Here is a 22214-nt window from a genome sequence, read left to right as displayed (position 1 = left end):
CCATATTAGGCCAAAAAATACACAAAACTAATTGAATTCTGACTAGAAATAGAACAGCATCCGTCCAAAGAAAAGAGACATTAAAACAATCATATTTACGATTTTCCGCAGTCTGATGGTGCCATATAAGAACTGGGAGAGAGGCTCAAATTCCCGCTTTCGAGTAAAGCTGACAGCAACGCTGTATGTGAAACAGGTTTTTTTTTTTTTTTTTTTTAAACGGCACTTTAAGAACACCATGTGATTGAGCCGGTCGGCAAGATCATAGGACTTTTGACTGCAAGCTTTTGCGTGGTCATATGAATGTATTGTTATTGTCTGATTGGTATAATGGAGTCATGTAATTACTGTTGCAACGTCTCATTGGTGAAACTGGTAGAACCACTGTGGTTATAGATGGTGATAGCATAGTTATACAGACGAAATAACACATAGATTTAGATTTATCATCTATCCAGTTTACGACCGACATTGCGACCAAACCTGACAAATTTGGCTTCAAGTTTTGGGTGGCTCGTGACTATCAAGGTACATCTGTAAAGTGTTACCAAATCTGGGCAAAGATTCCAACTGCCCAGTTGGGGAGAGAGACTGAGAATTTATGGATAAGGGAAGAACTGTAACAACTAACAATTCCTTCACTTCACTGTCACACGCTTGCTTTGTATCATGATGACAAGACTTTCATTGCTTTGATTTTTTTTTTTCTTTAAATTGGTTTATGACATTACACAAATCAACATGTCAGCCCAAAGCATCAATGTAAATATGCTGGAGTTAGCATAGCTGCTAATTTATATCCGTTGTCCTAAAGCAGGTTAAGGACATATGAATAATATACTGAGTATACAAATAAAGAAAACACAGTTATGTACAAGTTGTCATTTAAAGTCCATATAAAGGATAGGAAAACAACAAATTTACATATTCAAACAGGTCTGGTTCATTACTATCGACTGTTTTGAGTTTTGGATTGCGGTGATTTGAGTGTTAGGCCATTATTCCTGAGGACTGGATTGCTCAAAAGGCGTCTCCCTCAAATGAGTCAGTTCGTATTTGCCGATAATTGCTCGGTTACCAAACAAAAGCGAAAAGCCAAATGCCTCAGGTTTAGGCTTTTTAATGAAGACTCAGTGAAGTTGGCCCCCCCATCAGACGCAAATTTATAGAAAAATTATGTCATTCGTTTGTGCTAGGTTTGTGCTCGCTTGTGTTGATTTTTTCTTTTTTTTTTTTCGTTTGTGCTGCTAGCGTACCGCATGAATGCTATTTTTACATCACAAGGCTACATGACGTCACCATTGTAAACCGGAAGGGGGTCAATGGAAGTGCACTCGCATACAACTCATGCTAGTACTGCTTGTTTTCTGCCGGTAACCTTTCAAAAAAAGAACATGCCGAGTAAATACTGTTGCTTTGGAACTTGTACAAAAGACTTTAGACATTAAGACCGTCCACATATGAAGGAATTTTTCTTTATACGTTTCCCGAAGCGAAAAACTCAGAGGGAAAAAATGCGAACAATGGATCAACTTGCGCGGACATCCAAAAGACCAGTTTAACGCCAGCAGGGTGAAGCCATTCACTTTCATATGCAGTAAACATTTTGATGGGGGCCATGGTCCTACAGATTGACAATCCTGACCCATTGCCTGCCCTTAAGAGCTAAGCCATTTTGATATTTTTACTTATAGTTTAGCGTGGCAAATTTCTGTGCTGCTTCTATCTGACAATGAATGACCTGGGGGAAAAAAATTTAAATTTTATTTCTGTATCACTACAGTCATGTTGGCCTTCAGGTTCAGATTCTTTTTCATATCACTATATAAAATACCATTGTTTGAAAAGAAATCAGACATTGTAAGGCGTTAATCACAATGTTACTCATTACTTGAGTGTTCTTTTCTCTGGATAATTATCTATTTGTACTGAATTTGTATTTTTATTTTTACTTGAGTAATATTCTTTTGATGTAATGCTACTCTTACTTGAGTAAATCTTTTGGCTACTCTACTCACATCTGACCACCATTGGCAACCAATGAGTTAATCCTAGTTTGGCCAAACTACCAAGAGCTAAGTTGCAGAAGTCGAGCGAATTTGTATCATGAACATTTAAATTCTTTCTTGCCAGTTGGAAAAGAAGCAAACGCGAGGAAATTGTTATATCATAAGGTTTTGTGTGTATACTAATTACAAAACGCCTCAATGGACGAGACACAAGGTCTCCTGCGCCGGTAGTGTGTCGCTGGCCCTTTAAGAGATGTTTTGACTGGGCACGTGCGCTCCTTATATGGCATAGAAGCGGCTTGCGATGACCGCTAGTTACCTCTGATGCTGCTCGTTTCTGCTCCGCATTGAGCAGCGGTATAAAACCTGGTTGGGGGTTGAACTACTGTTTGCTTTGATTCAGACTCACAGATGCCAAGCACTACAACGGACCAGGAGTACTCTTTTTTTTGCTCCTTTTTAATTTCTTCTTAAAGTCATATTGATGAGAAAGGATACCGAGAGATATTCAGGAAAACGGTTGGTAAGTTTGGACCTTGTAGATTTTGTCATTTTTATTTCTATCGTGAAACTTGAAATATGTTGTTCTTTACACCATTGTCTGAATTTTGGTTGACTGAGTATTTGTTGAAAGATAATTTTGTTTGTTTGTTTTTCGTGTTACTGAGTGGTAAGTGAAGTAAATGTGCTTTTAACACGGAACGGAGGAATGTTATTTTGCTTAAGGGAAATGCGTCGAGTTGAATAATCGTGTGTGTGTGTGTGCCCCCCCCCCCCCCCCCCCCCCCCCCCAATTAAACAAGGGACTTTTTTTTTTTAATCCGCTATTATTTTCTTTTTCATTGTTGTCATATTGTGATGTCAGTATCCTCTCTCACCGTCTGCGCTGAGTTGGCTGGTTGTTAAGCTATTGTTTAACCAGACATATTGACTTCCGGTAAGTTGCTTTCGAAACAGAACTTTACATTCTTAATGATGTAAATTTCGGGAAAAAGAACCTGAGGGGACAAATATGTTGGATTTAAAGTTTGTAGTTAGCATTTGATGGTGTTTTCACCCCACAAACACGGTTTTGTGGCTGCCTTTTGGATGGTTTTGCATTTTGATCTGAAAAACTGTTGCCTTTGACGTGTACATCATTATCATTTGACGCACTGGTGCGTGAACACAAAAGATGCTGAATGTCCGACAGTAACCTCATCTCTTCAAGGAAGCAATTAACACTCTTTCAAGTGACCCAAATCGAACGGCTTTTTATGTACCTTTGGTTTTGTGTTTGTCTAGCAGCGCTTCTCACATGAGGTTTTGCATTGTTGCGTCCAAATTTTGGGAAGATCATAAAATGATCTTTAATTTGAACCGTCCCAGTGTCATGACACGAAATCGCCGATCTCCTTTTGTTTTCTTTAATGCCTTTGAAATATTGACGGTGGTTCATTCGATTTAAATATAGATACCATCAAAAATGTCGTCGAGAATATGGTGTTGGGATTAAACTGTGACATTATAATCACGTGCTAAATGCTTTGTTCTAAGAATTAACTCATTGCAGTTGGAAAAAGTGACATAAAACGTTAGAATTGATGGTAAACAAGTATAAAATGACCATATTTTGCTTTACCACTAAGGGCGCTGCAGTGCTGCACCATTCCACCTTCATAAAATAAAAAATAAAAAATACAAACCTGCCAGCTCCTAAAAGAAAAGATTTACCAAGTGAGTTGATGGTTTGATTTGTCTAAAAAAAAAAAAAAAAAAGGTGTTATTATTAAAAGAAACAGAATAGTTGAGAGTTCAAGGCATGGTCAAGATGAACATTGTATTCATGCTTTGTGGTTCACAGCATAAATATAACACATAAATATATGGGTGGAAAAAGTGATAGAAAATGAATGTGTTCCAGCTTGGTTATGATATATATGCAGGTACAGCACATTTAAGTACAGTAGCAATAAAGTAGCTACAAAAGAGACATTATCAAAGTATAGCTCATTTTTATTGTGGTTGTAGTTTTTGTATTTTGATTTCTACAGTTTATGCTTTGTTAAATACTCTTCTGAAGATTATGAACATTGGCCCACACATTTTTTAAAAGGGAGTTTTAAAAACAGCAGTGTCCGTTTAGAAATTGAGAGGGGCTTTTTATTAAATGTTAGAGTAGTTGTTGGTTTGGAAATTTAGAGGGACTTTTACCAAACGTCAGAGTGTGCCTCTTAAAATAAGCTTAACATCTAAGAGTTAGGAGAACTTACTCTGATCAAAGACTTATGAAATACAGTGCTGGCCAAAAGTATTGGCACCACTGAAATACTGTCAGATGATGCTCAATTTCTCCCAGAAAATGATTGCAATTGCAAATGCTTTGGTAATAATATCTTCATTATTTTGTCTAAAGGTTGTCTACCAAGTATAAGGCTGAGGGTGCCAATACTTTTGTCCGGCCCATTTTGGGAGTTTTGGTGTAAAATGATCATGATTTCATTTTCTTCCCCATTCTCATTTGTGTTTTTTTCATTGCAAGCAAAATAAATGAAGATATCACTACCAAAGCATTTGTAATTGAAATCATTTTCTGGGAGAAATTGAGCATTATCCGACAGAATTGTAGGGTGTCAATACTTTTGGCCAGCAGTGTAAATATCTGGGTGGACAAAGTGGTGATAGAGAATGAGTGAATGAATGTTTTCCAGCTTGGTCACGATGTCTATAAAGGTACATCACATTAAGTACAGTAGCAATAAAGTAGCTACAAAGTGACATTATCAAAGATTAGCTCGTTTTTATTGTGGTTTCGCGGGATTGTTGCGCTGCATTTTGATTTGTACAGTTTATGCTTTGTTATACTCCTCTGAAGATTATGACCATTGGCTCAGACAATTTTTAAAAGGGAGTTTTAAACACAGCATTTTTGGTTTAGAAATTGAGGTTGGCTTTTATTAAATGTCAGAGTAGTTGTTGGTTTGGAAATTTAGAGGCACATTATTTATAAACGTCAGAGTGTCCCTCTTAATATAAGCTTAACATCTAAGAATTAGGAGCACTCCTTCTGATCAAAGGCTTATGAAATACTATGTGTCATTTTGGAATGGTTTTTCGGATTGTTTTTACGCCTAATGTCACTTGATTTGAATAAGTGCCTGAATAAAAACAGTCATTGGCGACGCGATGGTTAAACATCTCTTGAGCTTTTCCATTAAATTTAAACTGATGTTAACTACGCTATGTCCACAGGTCATTCTGATGTTTGTTTATCCTGATGTTCCTGCTGGTTTATATTGCAACATTTTAAGCATTCCAGTAAAAGTACTGTTGGGAAAGTGTGTGATGATGTTAAATGTTTTTCAAGCTTTAAGATTTGGACTAAGGAAGGATGGACTGCTAAAATGGAGCAATTGTTTTATATGTTCAGATTAGTGCTGCAATGATTGATCGATAATCTCCAGTAATTTGATTAGAAAAAGCTTCGACACAAATTTAGCTGCATTCAGTATTCGTTTAATTAAAGGGACGTAATAGTTTGTTTTGAAATTGTTGCAGTTAGTTTTATTGATTTTGATATACCACCCTCTAGTGGCAACAGTGAATATGCCATAACTCGTCTAACGTGGCTGAATCCAGCTGCTCCCTGTTAAGACCAACATAAATGTTTTTGTTTGAGCTAATGTTTGTTTATGCATTCACTATTTAGTTTAGAAGTATATTAAGCAGTTTTTTTTGTGGGAATTTGTGTTTGAACAATTAGTTAAGAGCATTGTTAAAAAATGTTAAGCTAGCGGACGTCTGCTTTGTAAATTAGCCAATTGTCATTTTTCTATAGCCTTTGAGGCCAATCTCAGGTATTTTAATTTAGTTTTTAATGTATTTGTTGCTATTGTGAAATAAAAGTGCAATCCTGCATACTTTGAAGAAACACTTAGGTGAGTATTTTATTTTCTATTCACATTTAATGCTCTTTTGAAAGTGTAATCTTAGCAAACCAAAATAAATATCATTGCAAACATGAACACCTGTTTATTTGTTTTACATATCTAAAATTTATTCTGCACGAATTAACTGTTCAAAATCTGATTACTCGATGATTCGAACTAACTACTGTGTGCTGTGGTATCTCTACTTACGAAAATTAATTGGTTCTGGAGGTAGTTTTGTAACTTGAAAATTCTGTAAGTAGAGACAAGTCTTCCATGTAAATGCCCTAATCCATTCCAAGCCCCCCAAAATTCAGGCGTAAATCTTTTATCTAGTGCTGCAACGATTAATTGATTAGCTCGAGTATTCGATTAGAAAAAAAAGATTCAAATTAAATTTTGCTGCTTCGAGTATTTGTTTAGTTAAAGTGGCGTTGTAATGGTTTGTTTTGAAAGTGTTTGTTTGTTTATTTAGTTTAGTTGATTTGGTTGGATACACTGCCCTCTAGTCTGTTTCATTTCACGTGGCCAAATCCAGCCTGTCCCTGTTAAGACCAACATAAGCTAAGTTTTTGTTTGGGCTAATGTTTTTTTTAATGCATTCGTAATTTAGTTTATAGGTATATTTGGCCGTTTTTTTTTTTTTTTTTTTTTTGCGGGAATACGTGTCTGGACCATTTGTTAAGATCATTGTAAAAAAAAAAAAAAACATCATTAGCATAGCATAGCATTTAAGCTAACAGACTTTAGCCAATTGTTCTTTTGTTGTACATAGATCCTCATTTATTTATTTTTTTACACTGTTGGAGGCTCAGCTCGGGTATTTTAGTTTTTTATGTTCCTTATACGATTACTCGATTATTCGAACTAACTACTTCATCGATTAATCGACTACTAAAATAATCGATAGCTGCGGCCCTACTTTTATTATAATAAAAATGCATCAAAACATGTAATAAATACATGTTACAGTTAGATTGTTGCAGATTCAATAGATATAAAATCAGAGTTGTTCATAAAAAACAAGAAGAGCGTAAAGAATCAAAGTTAGTACTTTCATGTGTTGATTCAGATTCATAATATTTATGGCCATTGTTACAAAAGCACAACGAAACTTTGTTTGGAGCATCAGTACAGCTAAGTTGATAAAGTGCAAAACCCATATATTAAATACCCTTGTACCAAGTGTAAACATCGACACAGTATTGGACATAAGCACAACAAAGATTCAAAAGTAGCATAAAGACATGTCAGTGCTAAAGTGCAGAGCAAAATATACCTGATAATAACAGTTATAAATCAGTGCAAAAACCAGATCAGTTAATCAAGTGAAGCTCTCGGAACATGAGGGGCGAATGAAGAGGACGCTGGGATACACACATACTCATACAGTAGAGGTCCCTCTTAGCCAATTAGATGCCAGGAATGCTAGGCAATAGCCAGTGGTAGAGCAGCTATAAGTATGTTACCTTCAGTAAACTCTGGGAGCTGCGAGTACCAGCAAAACTGTATTTTTGCCTTTCGTATACTGAAATTTGTTCCGTAACAAGAGGCAGTATTTTCCCGTTGATGTGTGTCTTGACCTGAAAATTCTGTATGTTGAGACGTGCGTAAGTAGAGGTTCCCTGTAATTGAATGATTAATCGATTACCTAAATAATTGATAGCTGCAGTCCTACTTCAGATGTAAAACCAACAAAATTACCGATCTGATAAGGCTTTTTTTCCAGCCCCAAAGTACTTTTCTCCCACCATATTTGTGCATCCTTTCGCCCTTTATAGGCGTTAGTGTTGTCTTACTCTCTCCCATCCAATCAGATTTAGCTCAGTAGGTGGGGTGACCAAATAAGCAGTATTGAACATTAACCTGCAAGCTATCCAGAAAAAAGGTGTTTGCATATAAAATAAGTTCATGGGTCCTCTTTTCAAAGCGATATCTTGAAGTGTGTTCATGTAAATGACAGCCGCTCTGCTTCTTTACTTGTGTGTGGATTGACAGTGACGAGCTTGGCCGTCCTCTGTGAGCTCCAGAGGAAAGCGCGATGGCGGTTTCCACTCAATTGGGCTTACTGCTTTGGAAGAACTTCACCTACCGAAGAAGACAAACTGTAAGTTTGAGTAATCAATCTAACACATGCAATGACAGGTCATGGCATAATATGCTTTATTTTGATGTGTAGCCTTTTAAAATGTTCTCGTTATCTTATTTTTAATCATCTCTTCTAAATGTAATAGATGCCTGCTTTTGGAATCTCTTACTTTTGTTCAAGATGGCAAAACTGCAAATGGAGGGTTGATAGCATAGATTCCTAAAAGGTTTACTGATGATTATGTCACGATGTGATGACACAAATTTCTGTCAACTCCATCATCTTGTTACCATCTTGAGCAGGCGGTTGTCCACTCACTCAAAAGTTATCTCAATCACATGGAGCAGTGGGCCCAAGCACAGTGCTTACTTCTGTCCAAACAAACGTTTTATTTGCATACAATAGTCCTTTATCCCCCCGTCAAGAATCAACGTTTCCCTGAAGAGACGGCAGTAGATGCTTCATTTTCAGTCCAGTGATTTTCAGCAAAGAGATACAGTGAACTCTCAGAGAGAATGTCTTTATTCTTGATCCCTCCTAACGCTTCTGGCAACTGTCTGTCTGCCATGCCGGTTCAGACTTAGCAGCCATATGGAGCAGATGGGCAGAAAACCCAGTCTTCTAAGCCTTGTTTCTCGGTCTCCACTTATTAACCTATATACTTTACCGCTCTGTCTCATGTTGGGATTATCACAGACACATACGCTTGTTCTTATGCTTGACTAAAATGATTTTAGTTGTGTGAAGTGGTGACTGTAAATACAGAGGTGTAATGTGAATTTAATGACTTCTAAATTTACTTTTGTTCCTCATCCTATTTATGCCTATTTTTTTTTTTTTTTTCAGATTCAACTGCTGATTGAGATTATCTGGCCCCTCTTCATCTTCCTCATTCTCATCTCAGTTCGAATGCACTATCCACCATACGAGCAGCATGAGTGTAAGATGTCCTTCCGCTACTTGAATGAACAATATTTGTCTTTTATCATGAAACATATATTTAAGCTACATTTATGTCAAAAAAAGGGTTGCCATATTTGTTGAAAGCCATCTGTTTACACACAAACCTAAAGTTTCTGAGAATAATCAATATTAGAGTTGTATGTTGTATGTTCAGGGTTTGTCAATATTTGCTTCCACTATGGGGGCATGTGTTGGGGGTCTTCGGCGAAATACAATCATTAAATTGCATCAGCAAACTTTGGCTGTGGTTGTGTTAAAGCGAAGGCCATGTCCTAACAATTTTTCTAAAAGCCATAGACTTCATAATGGTATTGACGGGTCAGATCGGTCATGCACTGCGCCTCGCATTCAAGTAGGGGGCCGCCCACATCAAGAGGAGCTATTCACGAACACGCACACAATGATATAACGCCTGATTTCTGTTGAAAAAGTACTATACCTCATACAAACAGGAATGATTGTCTCGGGTGATTTGCTCGAGGATTCAAGGTAATTATTATATTTTTAAAATCAATGGGAGAAAGTAGCCGCTACTGCATTGGCATCATAGTTCCCAACATTCGACATTCGACCTATGTACGTAAAATATATGCTAACTGCACGTTTTTGCTTTTAACCAAGAATCGAGACTGTTTTACGTCCATATCTATAAAGAATTCGGGCATTTAAGCGGTTATTCACAAGAATTTTCACCGGAAAAGCTGTTTACATAAGGCGGCCGCTAGCTACATTCACTAACAGACTAGCATTGTACTTTGACATACTTAACGTCAAATAAATGACAACTGCACGTTTTTTTTTTTTTTTTTTTTTTTGCTTTTAACCAAGAATCGAGACTGTTTTACATACATGTCTATAAGGAATTCGGATATTTAAGCATATATTCGCAAAAAATTTCAAAGAAAAAAGCTCTTTGTCTCTTATTCCACTCGGTCAGCTTTGATGGCCTCACCAACAGTGCAAGCCTCTATTTATCGGCCCCGCGCCCCGTGTCCCGTCAATACAGTATGAAGTCTATTCTAAAAGCATTTTGTTGGCAATCATTAGGCTCTCTCAGTAAAAATGGATTGGACGTCCGATGCCATCAATGACATCCAATGAGTTAGCTTGCACTCAATACCTAATTCAAGAGTGAAAAAAAAAAAGATTGTGGAAGAAAGTTGTATGCTCGTTTTTTTAATTTGAATTAGAGCTATTCCAACTTTGCAAGGTCTTTTCATAAGACGAAGATGTTTTCATTACTCTTATGACAAATTTATATATTTTATCAAATTATTTTATTTGTCTTTGAATAATTTCTTTGTGCAATGACTAGGGATGTCCTGATCCGATCATGTGATCGTAAATCGGGCCGATCGCGGCATTTTTCAGAGGTGAAATTGGGTGAAAATGATTGGGTTTTTAATTTTTAAAAAATGTATTTGTTTTTCTGCTTCATGCTCGTACAGTGCCTCTCACCCTCCCTCCCGCTAAGCAGTGCGGCCAAAGTGTCCAGTACAGCTTGCGTTTGGTATTTAACGTTAATGATGATTGACAGGTTTGTACCTTTGATCATGCCAGAGAAGCTTGGTAGCCCTATGATCAAAGGCGCAAATGTGCCAATCATCGTTTAGCGTCTTACACATTAGCAGTAGTGTGCTGTTGCAACTCATTGTGTAAGTGAGAGGCTGTTTTTAGCAATATGAGCATCCAAGCGTGAGTGGATTTGAGTGGACTCACTCAATGAAGCATTTCATAAAAAAAGTATTTTTCTACGTCATTCTCATATAAAAATAATTCACATTATGACAGCGGGACGGTAGGATAGAAACATGTTTGGAATTTTTGTTAAAAGAAAATTGGTATCGGATTGGGACTCAAAATCAGGTGACTCGAACTCAGTTGCAAAAATTTGACATCCCTAGTAAAGACTCTGCTCTTTAATAACTGGAATATCTCAAGTGCAGCCGACAATTTTAACACATTTCCACCAAGTTACATCGATTTACAGCATATCCGCCTTTTGTTATGGATTGTGAACGAAATGTCCACCAAAAATGAATGGGATGTTATGTATCATTCCCCAGGTCACTTCCCAAACAAAGCCATGCCTTCAGCAGGCACTCTGCCCTGGGTACAAGGAATCGTCTGTAATGCCAACAACCCCTGCTTCCGTCACCCAACCCCAGGAGAGAGTCCTGGGGTGGTGGGTAACTTCAACGATTCTATGTGAGTGATAACCTTATTCTACATTCACACAGAAGCTTAGTGGTTTTCTAATAACAATCAACAATTCAAGATCCAATTCAAGAGCAAATATTCAATTAACAGTCTTTTTTTTTTTTCTCCAATTATTATTGTGTTATGCTGTACCTTGCTGTAGTGTTGAACTATTCAAATGCTGAGTGCTCTTTGTAATAATGGCAGACACTTTTATGTAATGCTCGCACAGGGTGCCATTAAATTGGTATTGGATTACAGAGTGTCATAGTTTGTCTCTGTTCATTTCCAGAATCTCACGACTGATTTTTGATGCCAAGAAGATCCTTCTGTACACTCAAAATGATAAAAGTTACGAAGGCTACCGAGGACTGCTGAGGGCCCTCCACAAGCTGCAGAAAAACACTGCCGGTAAGAACCGTTTCATAATCTGCTTGATTTGCACAGTACGTGCGTTTAAAACAGTGCTTCGCAATTATTTTCTATTACAACCCAGGAATGTAAACGTTTCACGCCCCCTCAACTCTCTGCCGCCACTATAAATAGTATCATTTGTCTATAAAATTATTATTATTACTATAAGTAAAGCTCTGCATAACATTGTGTCCTTTTTAATAATAAAGAAAAAAGTAATATGGATCAACTTACAATAAAGTATGACTTTATTAACATTGTTTTGTTTGTAACAGAAAAGCGCATCAAGTTGCCTGAATTTAAAAAAAAAAAAAAAAAAAAGGTCAATTCCAAACTGTAAAACTACACCCAAGATACATGTTTTGACCATTTGATACTGAAAAATCAAATTAAATAAAATCAATAAATAATAATAAATTCAATTGTATTAGCAACATTAACTCATGAAGACAATATGCTAAACAATTTGACAAAAAAAAAAAAAAAAAAAATAATCATACAAAAACAATAGTGTTACTGGACAGAGGGACAGGTTTTATCTTTGCGGCAGGCAGTATCGGCTCCTTTGCTATGGTGTGGGCTTATTTTGCACTGAGCAACATGGTACGCCACCTTATATGATACTAACAGTGCTCACTGGTTTACGGATGTAACACTGACAAAGCGGGTCGATTGTTGGCAATATTTGGCACGTTTTCGCTGGGAAAAAAATCAAGCGGCTTATCGATGTGATTGGTCTCTAATGTCTTTCAGTGATGTCTTAATTGATTTGGCTTCCTGCTGTCCAATGCAAACATTTTTAGACACAGTAAACAGACTGGTCTTTCCTCGTCTCCCACTGTATTAAAAGTCAAAGCCAAACGCTACATATGCGTCGTCATATTTCCTCGTCTTAGCTCTTCATATCTCCAGTGCTCTTTGCTGTGTGCTTTTGTTTGGTGCAAAAATACTGCGCACACTATGAAAATGAGAGCACTACTGCCACCCACTGTGGATGTGTAATTACACTTTATCCTAGTACGGCAAAAAAGTATGTTCCCCGAGGTCACATGCGCCATCCCCCAGCATTGCTCTGGGTTAGGCCTACTATTTAAGAAGTACTAGTTTAAAACCTATAATTCAGTGGCGTTGGTGGTGCTAGACGTCCAATCGTGTGACGCCCAATACACCTTCCGCGGTGAATTGAAATTAGCTTGTTAGTAGTAGAGGTCCAACCTAGTTAAAGTGAAAGGATGGCAGCAAATGAACATTTGTTTATTTTCTGCCATCTCTCCCACTTCAAATAGACATGTATTTCTATCAATAACAGCCAAAAAGTTAACAAATATACGTAAAGCAACATGAAAATACTAATACAGTGGTACCTCTACTTATGAACATCTCTACATACAGAATTTTCAGGTTAAGACACGCCTTGACGGAAAAATATTGCCTTTGTTTACTTCATTTGCTGTTTCTGACCATGTATCTTATTGCCTCTGCAAAGCCCTTTGAGACAACCTTGTTGTGATTTAGGGCTATACAAATAAAATTGAATTGAATTGAATTGAATTGAATTGAATTGAATTGAATTGAATTGAATTGCGGTTGAAGTAAGCAGTGTGTTGACAAAGTTAAAACTGCAAAATCAAGCCAGAGGAACCCACAAAATTTCCAAAAATGGATTCAGCACGACGTAGATGAGACGTAGATGAGATTGTATGATTTTTCTTATTACTTCGTAGATCATTCGTGGACAAAATGTTAACAATCTGTCAGCCTGTGTTGACGTGAGGTATAGATAGAGTGACCAAATTGAGGTTAAATTACAATTATATTTCATTTGCCGAATGCAGAAGGGCTGAAACGGATTTTGTTGTTACAAGGAAATACTACATGGTATGTATATATAAACAAAAATGTTATGTCATTCTTTTTTATTGCTGATTTTGATTGCAATAAAACATTAAGACAACATGATTCAATTTCTTGTTTTATTTAAAACGATTGGTGCATGTGCAAAACAGGTCAATAAATCACAATTCCTAAAATTATTTTAAAAAATAGCATACGAGAATGTGATATCAGTCAGCAGAGCTCCGGAGCGGCTTGAGAGCCTCACCAAACTTTGGCCCAACTTTACGCAGACCTTTGGCGGCCTACAGACGGGTTTTCTCCCACTGTCCTCGGTAATTACAGCTCCAATAACGTTTCTTAAAAGTACTGCAATTAAAAAGTTCGCAGTTAGATCTTGTGATCGAGCCGATGGTACGTCGTGAGGCGAGCCTCCGTACAGTAGTTGTAGTAAATAATATTAAAGATCATCATAATTACAATCATAATCGTAATAACAATATCAAACAACAACAACAGCAACAAGTCGTTTCATGCGCAAGATTTAACTTCAGTATTTTTGGAGCACCGGACATATGCAAATGCATGGATAGGAAAAACATACCTTCCCATAACACAGCGGCAACATGGCTACAAAAACACCCGGCCTTTTTGATGGCACGGACTTGGTACCACATCTGCCTTCATGAACATGTTTTCCTCCCCTGTCCTGATGATGGCAGATGGATGCGGTATTTCCATATTGTCTTTTTTTAAGGGATTTCGATGAGTAATGTTACTCCAGCTCCACTGCTGTTTTGGATGGAGAAATTCTTTAACGGAAGTTACTTGCAGACATAAGAAAGTAAAGCAGGAGTACCTCAGAAACTTGTTCATAGCTGCTCTGCCATTGGCTATTGCCTTGCATTCTTGGCATCCAGTTGGCTAAGAGGGACCTCCGCTGTAAGTGTATGTGTGTATCCCAGCGTCCTCTTGAGTTGCCCTTCGTGTTAATATTTATTCTTTATTCGTTTTATTTGACTCTGATTTTATGTTTATTGCACAATAATCTCTTTGTAACATGTATTAACAATTACATTTTTGATGCATTTTTATGCATTATAAAAGATTTATGTCTGAATTTTGGGGGGCATGGAGCAGATTAGGGCATTTACATGGAAAATGAGTCTCTACTTATGGAATTTTCAAGTTACGAAACTGCTTCCAAACCCAATTAACTTTTTAAGTAGAGGTACCACTGTAATTAAAAAAAAATCTAAATATAGAAAAGAAAATGGAAAAATACAACAAAAAATTGGAAAATCGTCAGTCTTAAAAAAAAAAAAAAAAAAGTTTAAAAAGAAAAGAAAATACAGAAAAGATTTTACAGAAGCAAGTGGTTGTTGGATTTGATACTGTGTGCCAATGGACGAAAGCCTTGCATATGTCCCACCCTGGCAATTATTGTGAGATACAAATCTTCACTTTGAAACTCATAAAAGAGTGGACACAACCTTCTCGAAACAGTGTATCTCAATTATCATGCAGTGTTGACGCGTAAGGCATAGTTTGTTTTTTTTAAAGCCATTTCTTTTTGCCTTTTAAAGCAGCATTTGAACAGCTATGATAAGAAAGATCCACAGCCATAGCCATGACCTTGGCTTTTGTGAAAGGTTGCATTTCTAAGATAACGTCTTGTAGTTGCCTTCACTAGGCAGACTTGGCGAAGACATTTTGAAACAAGAGAAAGTTCTATTATGACTCTGGGGTAAAATAAGAACACATAAACATAGAAGATTTGACCAAACCATTACTCTTTTGCATCCACACGCCAATGCAGCCAAACAAGCACTCACACGGTCACTCACATCTATGTATATGGATAATTTACAGTCTTCAGTTTATCTCATGTCACAAGCAGGATTCAAAAGTAGAATCTCTTGCAAACCATGCAGACGCCCTAACCACTGCTTCATCGTGATGCCCACTATAAAGACAGCCAAGAATAAATAACAAGGACAAGTCTGTTCCATTTTTACCACTTTGCAACTGAAATATAACCCTGATACTCATGTGATCAGTTCAGTTAGTTTCCATAATTAAATGCACCTAAGGTAGGTTTTCACATGAGACCCTTATTTGAGCACAAATTATGTAACTCATCAACAACCGCTTTTCTTGTTTGCAAACCATCTGTTCTTTTTATCCAGAGGTAGAGAATATCATTATACAACAAGGCACAGCACACTGTTAAAAAGACAATTACACATTAGTGAAAGTCAAAAATAACATTTACAAAGAATTGTAAATACAGGGAACTTTTAAAGTGCCTGCGACAGCATAAAAAAAATCTTAAAATAGCATTATTATGTGAATAAGAATCATGTTTTGAGACGATTCGACTATATACAACAATTTAGCAAAGCGCAGATGACGAGAAATTAGTCTTTTAATAATCTGCCGTTTAACCCCGCCTGTCATTATAGCGCTCTAGCGTCCCCACCTGGAGGATGACGTCGGCAGGGTCACGATTTCATCTAATTTAGGAGGGGGAATTATTCAGAATGAGGAAAATGTGATGAAGAGAGCAGCAAAATGTCATTCTTTTAATCTCTCTATTCCATTAATTTTACAGGATATTCTTTTTGTCTAAGTATTTTCCCCAATTCCTAAATAAATGGTGTGGTCATGACAAATAACAGTCTTGTGCTAAATGGAATATGAAATATTCAAAATGCATTTATTCAGTACGACATGACAAAATAACTCCACAATGGTCAAAACTATTGACCTCCCGAATGATATTTTATGCCACCACAGTTATTTTTGTCATTTCCCTGCCCCGGCTTCGGAGAGCATAAACAAACCAGGAGGAGTGACATCTAGCCGACATGCTAACCTGAACCGAGCGGCGTTTCAAAGCAAAAAATTACACAAAACTACCCCGGATCATTTCACAAGGCAGCGGGGTTGTCGATTGTCTTCACTGATCGTCAACTCCTCTGGCGGCAAGCAAGCTACAGCTACAGTATAGCGCTCCCGGCGGGCACACAAAGAGGACCGATGGGGGTGTGCGACAAGCCGCCGGTCGTCGGCCGAGTGGCCTTCTCGGTGGACAAGGAGCATTGTCAGCCATAAAGAGCAAGCCACCGCCATATCAGAACGTGTGCCATGAGCCCAATATTTGACATAATGCCGGAAGTTATTCATTTTCATGGCACGGGATTCGAAAAATTGAATATATAAATTGATCCCTTCCACACACATCCAAGGGGTCCATTTCATTCAGGCACATAAAATACTGTGTGAAATATGAAATAAACATGCATTTTACTGTCATAGGCACTTTAAACAATCCAATAAAACCAAGAGTGGTGGAAGAAAATATTTTATTCATAGTACAGGTCGTCCCAGGATTCTTGACTCGACTTCCACGATTTTGACTTTACGACGTCAGAGTCTCTTCCAACATTTTGTCTAAAGTCTTCTTTTTTTTTTTTTTTGTCGCATAAACAGTACCTTATTCTGCCTCACAATGTCTTTTTTTTCAACTTGAATTTATTAATATGACGTGTTCTGTTCTCATTAAACGTGAAGTTGTTCAGCTTCACAGACATCAAACAATTGTGCTTTTTGAAGCTTTTTACTTACTATATTACTATTTACTTTATGACTATATTGGCTGGAAAGACTTAGTCTTATGTGAGCCAAACCAGAGCGCAGCTATCCTTTATCCATGTCAGACGATCCTCAGTCATAAAAGGTGACAGTCCAGTCTGACCCAACGCTGCCACCAGAGGGCAGTATATCCTCCATCATTATACAAAATACAATACTTTTGTACTTTTTGGATAGTTATTTTGAGATGTAGGTGTACGTAAATGGTTCATTCCAATATACACGGAAATTCGGGTTACATCGCCAGTGTAGGAAAGGAACTCGTTCGTAACCCTCGAACTTCCAGTAAGTCAAACCTTAAAACATGCCATTTAAGAAACAATTTTGGAGTTTTCATTAAAAACTACTCACTATTTACTTTGACTTGAGTAATATTTTTTTGAAGTAACACTACTTTTACTTGAGGAAAATTTTTGGCTACTCTACCCGCCTCTGATTATACCCACATTTAGCGTTACTGGTAATAGTTCGAAAACAGCGTACTGCATTGAAGCAATCAGAATAATAGCATAGATTGGAGTTGAGTCAAGCTCAAACTGCTCACGTGTATGTCCACAAGTGAGCAGCCAATATAATTCCCAAATGGGATTTAAATGGGGGGAAAAGAAGACCAAAGGAATGGTCATATTTTACACAGAATAGCATAGAATTGCTCATGGTGTCAGCCCGATAATAGATTTATAATTTTTTTTTACTTCTATTCTGTTTGGGTGTTTGTGGTTGACAACGACAGCATGTTCATGGACCAGTTTTAGTGATGATGCTTGTTGCCAAGGGGTGATGTTTAACTACTGTTTGGATTTTCAACAAAAACAGATGCCACCAGAGTCTTGTTCAGTCACGTTAATGCCTGGCTTGTAATTATCCACGTTCAGCGCGACAAACACAAACAAGAAGTTTGCATTGGGCTTCATTGAGGGCTGACCCTTAGAATACAAAGAAATTCAACGCTTTAGAGTGATTAAATGAAGACAAACACAAACACACAGATTAGAAAAAAGAAAGACCTATAATGGACTCCAGACAACCTGCCATTTTAATTAGTTTGTATAATCTAGTCCGGTGTGTCCTCAGTGCCCTTTGTATGCCCTGTAATGAGGGACTTTCTTTCCGACTGGGACACTGATTAGAGCCCTCTATGGAGGTTGACCTCAGAGAATTAAGCCAATTCATGAACACAAATGAGCACGGTGCTGTTGAACTGAACAGACTTTCACATATTCTGTGGGACTGTTCAGTCAGGCAAATTATTATTTTATGTGTGTTTGCATCAGAGAGGAAGGAACCATTTGGTAGGAAATGGGGCGAAGTGGAACGACCTCAAGTAACCTTGAGTGAGTAAGGCGGGAGGATGTATGTACATAATTAGGGAACTAAGTGTAGCCATATAGAGAAGTTAAAAACAGACGACATGTTAGGAATTCAGCAAAATTACGAAAGCTTGTCAAGTCCACCTGGAGGCTATGTTTTGTTTTTGTCATGTTTACAATATTACTTTTAGTTATTTTTTCGGAATCCAAGCCAAAGCAGAATGGCGTACCGCACGCAACACGTCACGTTTGCTCATTAGTATTCATGACGTTAGCAATTGTTGCTGGGCAAGTCAACCGGCTGTTTGTCCCTAATAGTAAATGCATGGAAATAGTGTACGAACAAGATGTTTACTGAGCTAAACCTACCAATTATGTTCGAAAATTATTTCCCTGGTGCCAAATTCACTGGTAAAGATGTGGAAGAACATACAAATGTTCATTTAAAGAGATGGTTTGAGTGTCGATGGCTGAAAAAGACAAGCCGACCTGATTCAGAGTGAGCTTTTATATGGACACCTTGTTTGTGTGCATTGCCTTATGCCACTGACAACGACATTCTCCTGTTTCAACAATATATCCTTTACCACCATATGCCCTGTCTATCATAAATATTATATCCTCTGGTCGTCTAACAAATTTTAATTCTATAATTTTACACTTCCCCCATACTAAAGTTGCATTTTTACAACAAAAAAGGTAACAACAGAGGCAGTCAGATACCATTTTAATTTTTGTCAGGTCATTCATTGTCAGACAGAAGCAGCACGGCAAAACGCCACACTAAAAAATAAGTAAAAATATCAAAATGACTTACCTCTTTCTCCTCTGTAGCACCATTGCCCCCGACAAAATGTTTACTGCATATGAAGGTGAACAGTTTCACCTTGCTGGCGTTAAACTGGTCTTTTGAAGTCCGCACAAGTTGATCCATTCTTCACATTTTTTTGAATTTTTTGGCTTCGGGAAACTTATGAAGAAAACATCCTTCATATGAATATCTAGAGTCATTTCTACAAGTTCCATAGCAGCAGTGTCTCCTCGGCATGTTCTTTTTTGAAACATTACCTTAAGAAAAAAGGAGTAATAACATGAGTTGTATGCGAGGGCATGTCTATGTTGACCCACTTCTGTGTTAAGATGGCGAAAAATAGCTATTGGCAGCAAAAGTTTTTATATACACAATGTTTTTTAGTCATCCATTCTGACCAGTGGTTGCGTCCTTAAATTGCACCCTCACAAGAATCTGAATATCCCTGAAACTGATCATTATACTGCAATCATTCCGGATTGTTTTAGTGGATGGAAATCTAGTGAAACATCTGTCAAAAGTCAATCACTGCTTCATTTTGTTGTTACTTTAAGTTCCCATTTGACTTTACATCACTGAAGTCTTTTACGATGATCAATAAAAGACTGTATTAATATCTTATTTTGTACTTCTAGGTTTCAAACTGAAGGACTTTTTGCGGGACAATGAAACCCTCTCCCACTTCTTGCATCACAACGCCTCACTTCCTCGCCATGCATTAAAGCAAATAGTGGAAGCTGATGTCAATCTGGAAAAGGTACAATAATATTGTTTTTACTTTGTTTTTATCCATTTGAAAACAAACCACTAAATGTCCATAATGCCGGCTTGTTGTTTTTGTGTTTCTGATCGAAATGGGATGTACAACATGTAGTCAGTCTCCTTTTCATGTGGGAGATCATCATAAATCCCCAGCCTCAGCCCTCATGCACAAATGACCTTGACTCAGTGGAGACTGTTAAGCCCATAATACCAGGAAAATACACTCTGGGTTGGGTTAGTTAGGTACAGACAATCTAGAACCAAAAGGATATGATGTCCTCAGCACTAGGTTGTCCCCTTCTTTCAGTGCCATTGACGGTGATATTCATCAAATCCATTTTGACTTGGCACTGAATATTCGCCGCCAGCCCTCCCAGTCAAAATGGTTGGATGTCTATCGTAACACTGATAGAGTGAACTTGAAGTGAAAGTCTCTAAGGTGAGAGTTTGTTCATAACGCGTTTACAAAACGCCCCCCATTGTCAATGGTAGCCAAAAGTCAATTAAGACGATGTACAACCGTCCATGCCAGCGATAGACGTCCAATCCATTTAAAGTGGCGAATGTCCACCCACCCAGTTCAAATGGACTGGACGTCTATTTGTGAAAACCTTAATTAAATTCACACTATTATTCATCAAAAACAAAAATATTTGTTCATCTATCACCAGTTGACATAAATCCATTGAAGAATGGACAGAACAACAACTGTAGTATAGCTTTGAAATAAACCGTCATAAAGGATCACAGGAGTCACATGACTGCTGCTTCTCTCTAACCCATCCCCCATCACTCCTCACGTGCAGACACATTGCTGCGATGTGACTCTTTTTCACTCAGCCGCTACCCAGATGTCTATTGATTAGGGAGGTGACTCTGCTTCACTCAGCCGCTACCCAGATGTCTATTGATTAGGGAGGATGATCTTCCAGTAACCCTGCAAGGTCAAGGGGAGCCATTTTGATTTTCACTTCAAGCAAATTGCTAATAATTCCCCAAGTAGATCACCAGCTCTGATTATTAATGTCTTTGTGTAGAATACGTGTAACGTGATATAAATGAAGTAAAACGAGTAGGTCAATAACATCTAGAGCTAGAGCATGGGTGTCAAACGTACGGCCCGCATGCCGCTAGGAGGTTCAATCCAGCCCTTGGGGTTTGTCTGCTTGACAGGCAGATCATTCATACCATTCCATAGACTTCATAATGTATTGACGGGACGGGAAGCTGACCGAGTGGAAACACAGACAAAGAGCTTTTTGCGTTGAAAATTCGTGTGAACAAATGCTTAAATCCCTGAGGTCTTTATAGACATGGACGTAAAACAGTCTCGTTTCTTGGTTAAAAGCAAAGAAAAGGAAAAAAAAGTGCTGTTCGCATTTTTTTTACGTAAATATTACGAACTATGCTGCTAGTCAGTAAGCAAATTAGCAGCTGCCATATCAAAGACAAAGAGCTTTTTCTATTTAAAATTCTTGTGAATAAATGCTTAAATACCCGTATTCTTTATAGATATGGACATAAAACAGTCTCGATTCTTGGTTAAAAGCAAAAAAAAACAGGCAGTTAGCATTTATATTACGTAAATATGTCGAATGTCCTGCTAGGCTTTAAGCCACTGTGGCGGCTCCCTTAGTACAACAAAGAGCATTTTGCGTTGAAAATTGTTGCGAATTAATCCTGAAATCCCTGAATTCTTTATAGATATGGACGTAAAACAGTCTTGTCTCTTGGTTAAACGCAAAAAACTGGGCAGTTAGCAGTTATTTTACGTAAATATTGCGAAATGTAATGTCAGTGCTGTAGCTGCTAATTTCTCCGATTGATTTTTTTCAAAATGCATGCATGCATGGTATTAAAAATATAATAATTACCTCGAATCCTCGAACAAATGACTCCTGCAACAATCTTTCCTGTTTGTATGCAGTACTGCTTTCGTACTTTTTCAACCTAAATCCGGCGTTAGATCGCTGCATGTGACCGACTGCTAATAATTGAAGCGGCGTGTGGGACGGCCCCCTTCGGGAAGGCGTGACCCAGTGAATGAGGAATGTGTCATGTCAATGCATTATGAAGTTTATGACCATACATTAAGAACCACATGCTTTTATTTTGAAATTGGCACGATAAAACCAAAAATGTGTGTGATCAAGTGCATGCACTATTGCACTTTGCTCAGTTTCGTGTCAGCAAGCACATTCGTTCGTTCGCCTCCCCAGTCAAAATAGCAGACAATAAGTTAAAAGGTGATGCAAACTT

The 22214-nt window shown here is 37.7% G+C and overlaps 1 protein-coding gene across 2 annotated transcripts in view; it reads left to right on the top strand.

Moving 5' to 3' along the window:
* Window positions 1-2365: 2365 nt before the first annotated feature.
* LOC130921071 (phospholipid-transporting ATPase ABCA1-like) overlaps window positions 2366-22214 on the top strand; it is a 66828-nt gene continuing 46979 nt past the window's right edge. The window contains exons 1-6 of one of the 2 annotated variants that reach the window (XM_057844714.1): window positions 2366-2532; window positions 7916-8024; window positions 8853-8946; window positions 11036-11177; window positions 11461-11579; window positions 19829-19950. In XM_057844714.1, the coding sequence (XP_057700697.1) occupies window positions 7959-8024; window positions 8853-8946; window positions 11036-11177; window positions 11461-11579; window positions 19829-19950 (543 nt within the window). In that variant the 5' untranslated portion in view covers window positions 2366-2532; window positions 7916-7958. The remainder of the gene's footprint in view (window positions 2533-7915; window positions 8025-8852; window positions 8947-11035; window positions 11178-11460; window positions 11580-19828; window positions 19951-22214) is intronic. The other variant, XM_057844715.1, reaches the window with a different exon arrangement.

Source organism: Corythoichthys intestinalis, chromosome 8 (assembly GCF_030265065.1).
Source record: "Corythoichthys intestinalis isolate RoL2023-P3 chromosome 8, ASM3026506v1, whole genome shotgun sequence".
In the NCBI taxonomy this organism is placed as follows: Eukaryota; Metazoa; Chordata; class Actinopteri; order Syngnathiformes; family Syngnathidae; genus Corythoichthys; species Corythoichthys intestinalis.
This window is presented reverse-complemented; position numbering and strand designations above follow the sequence as displayed.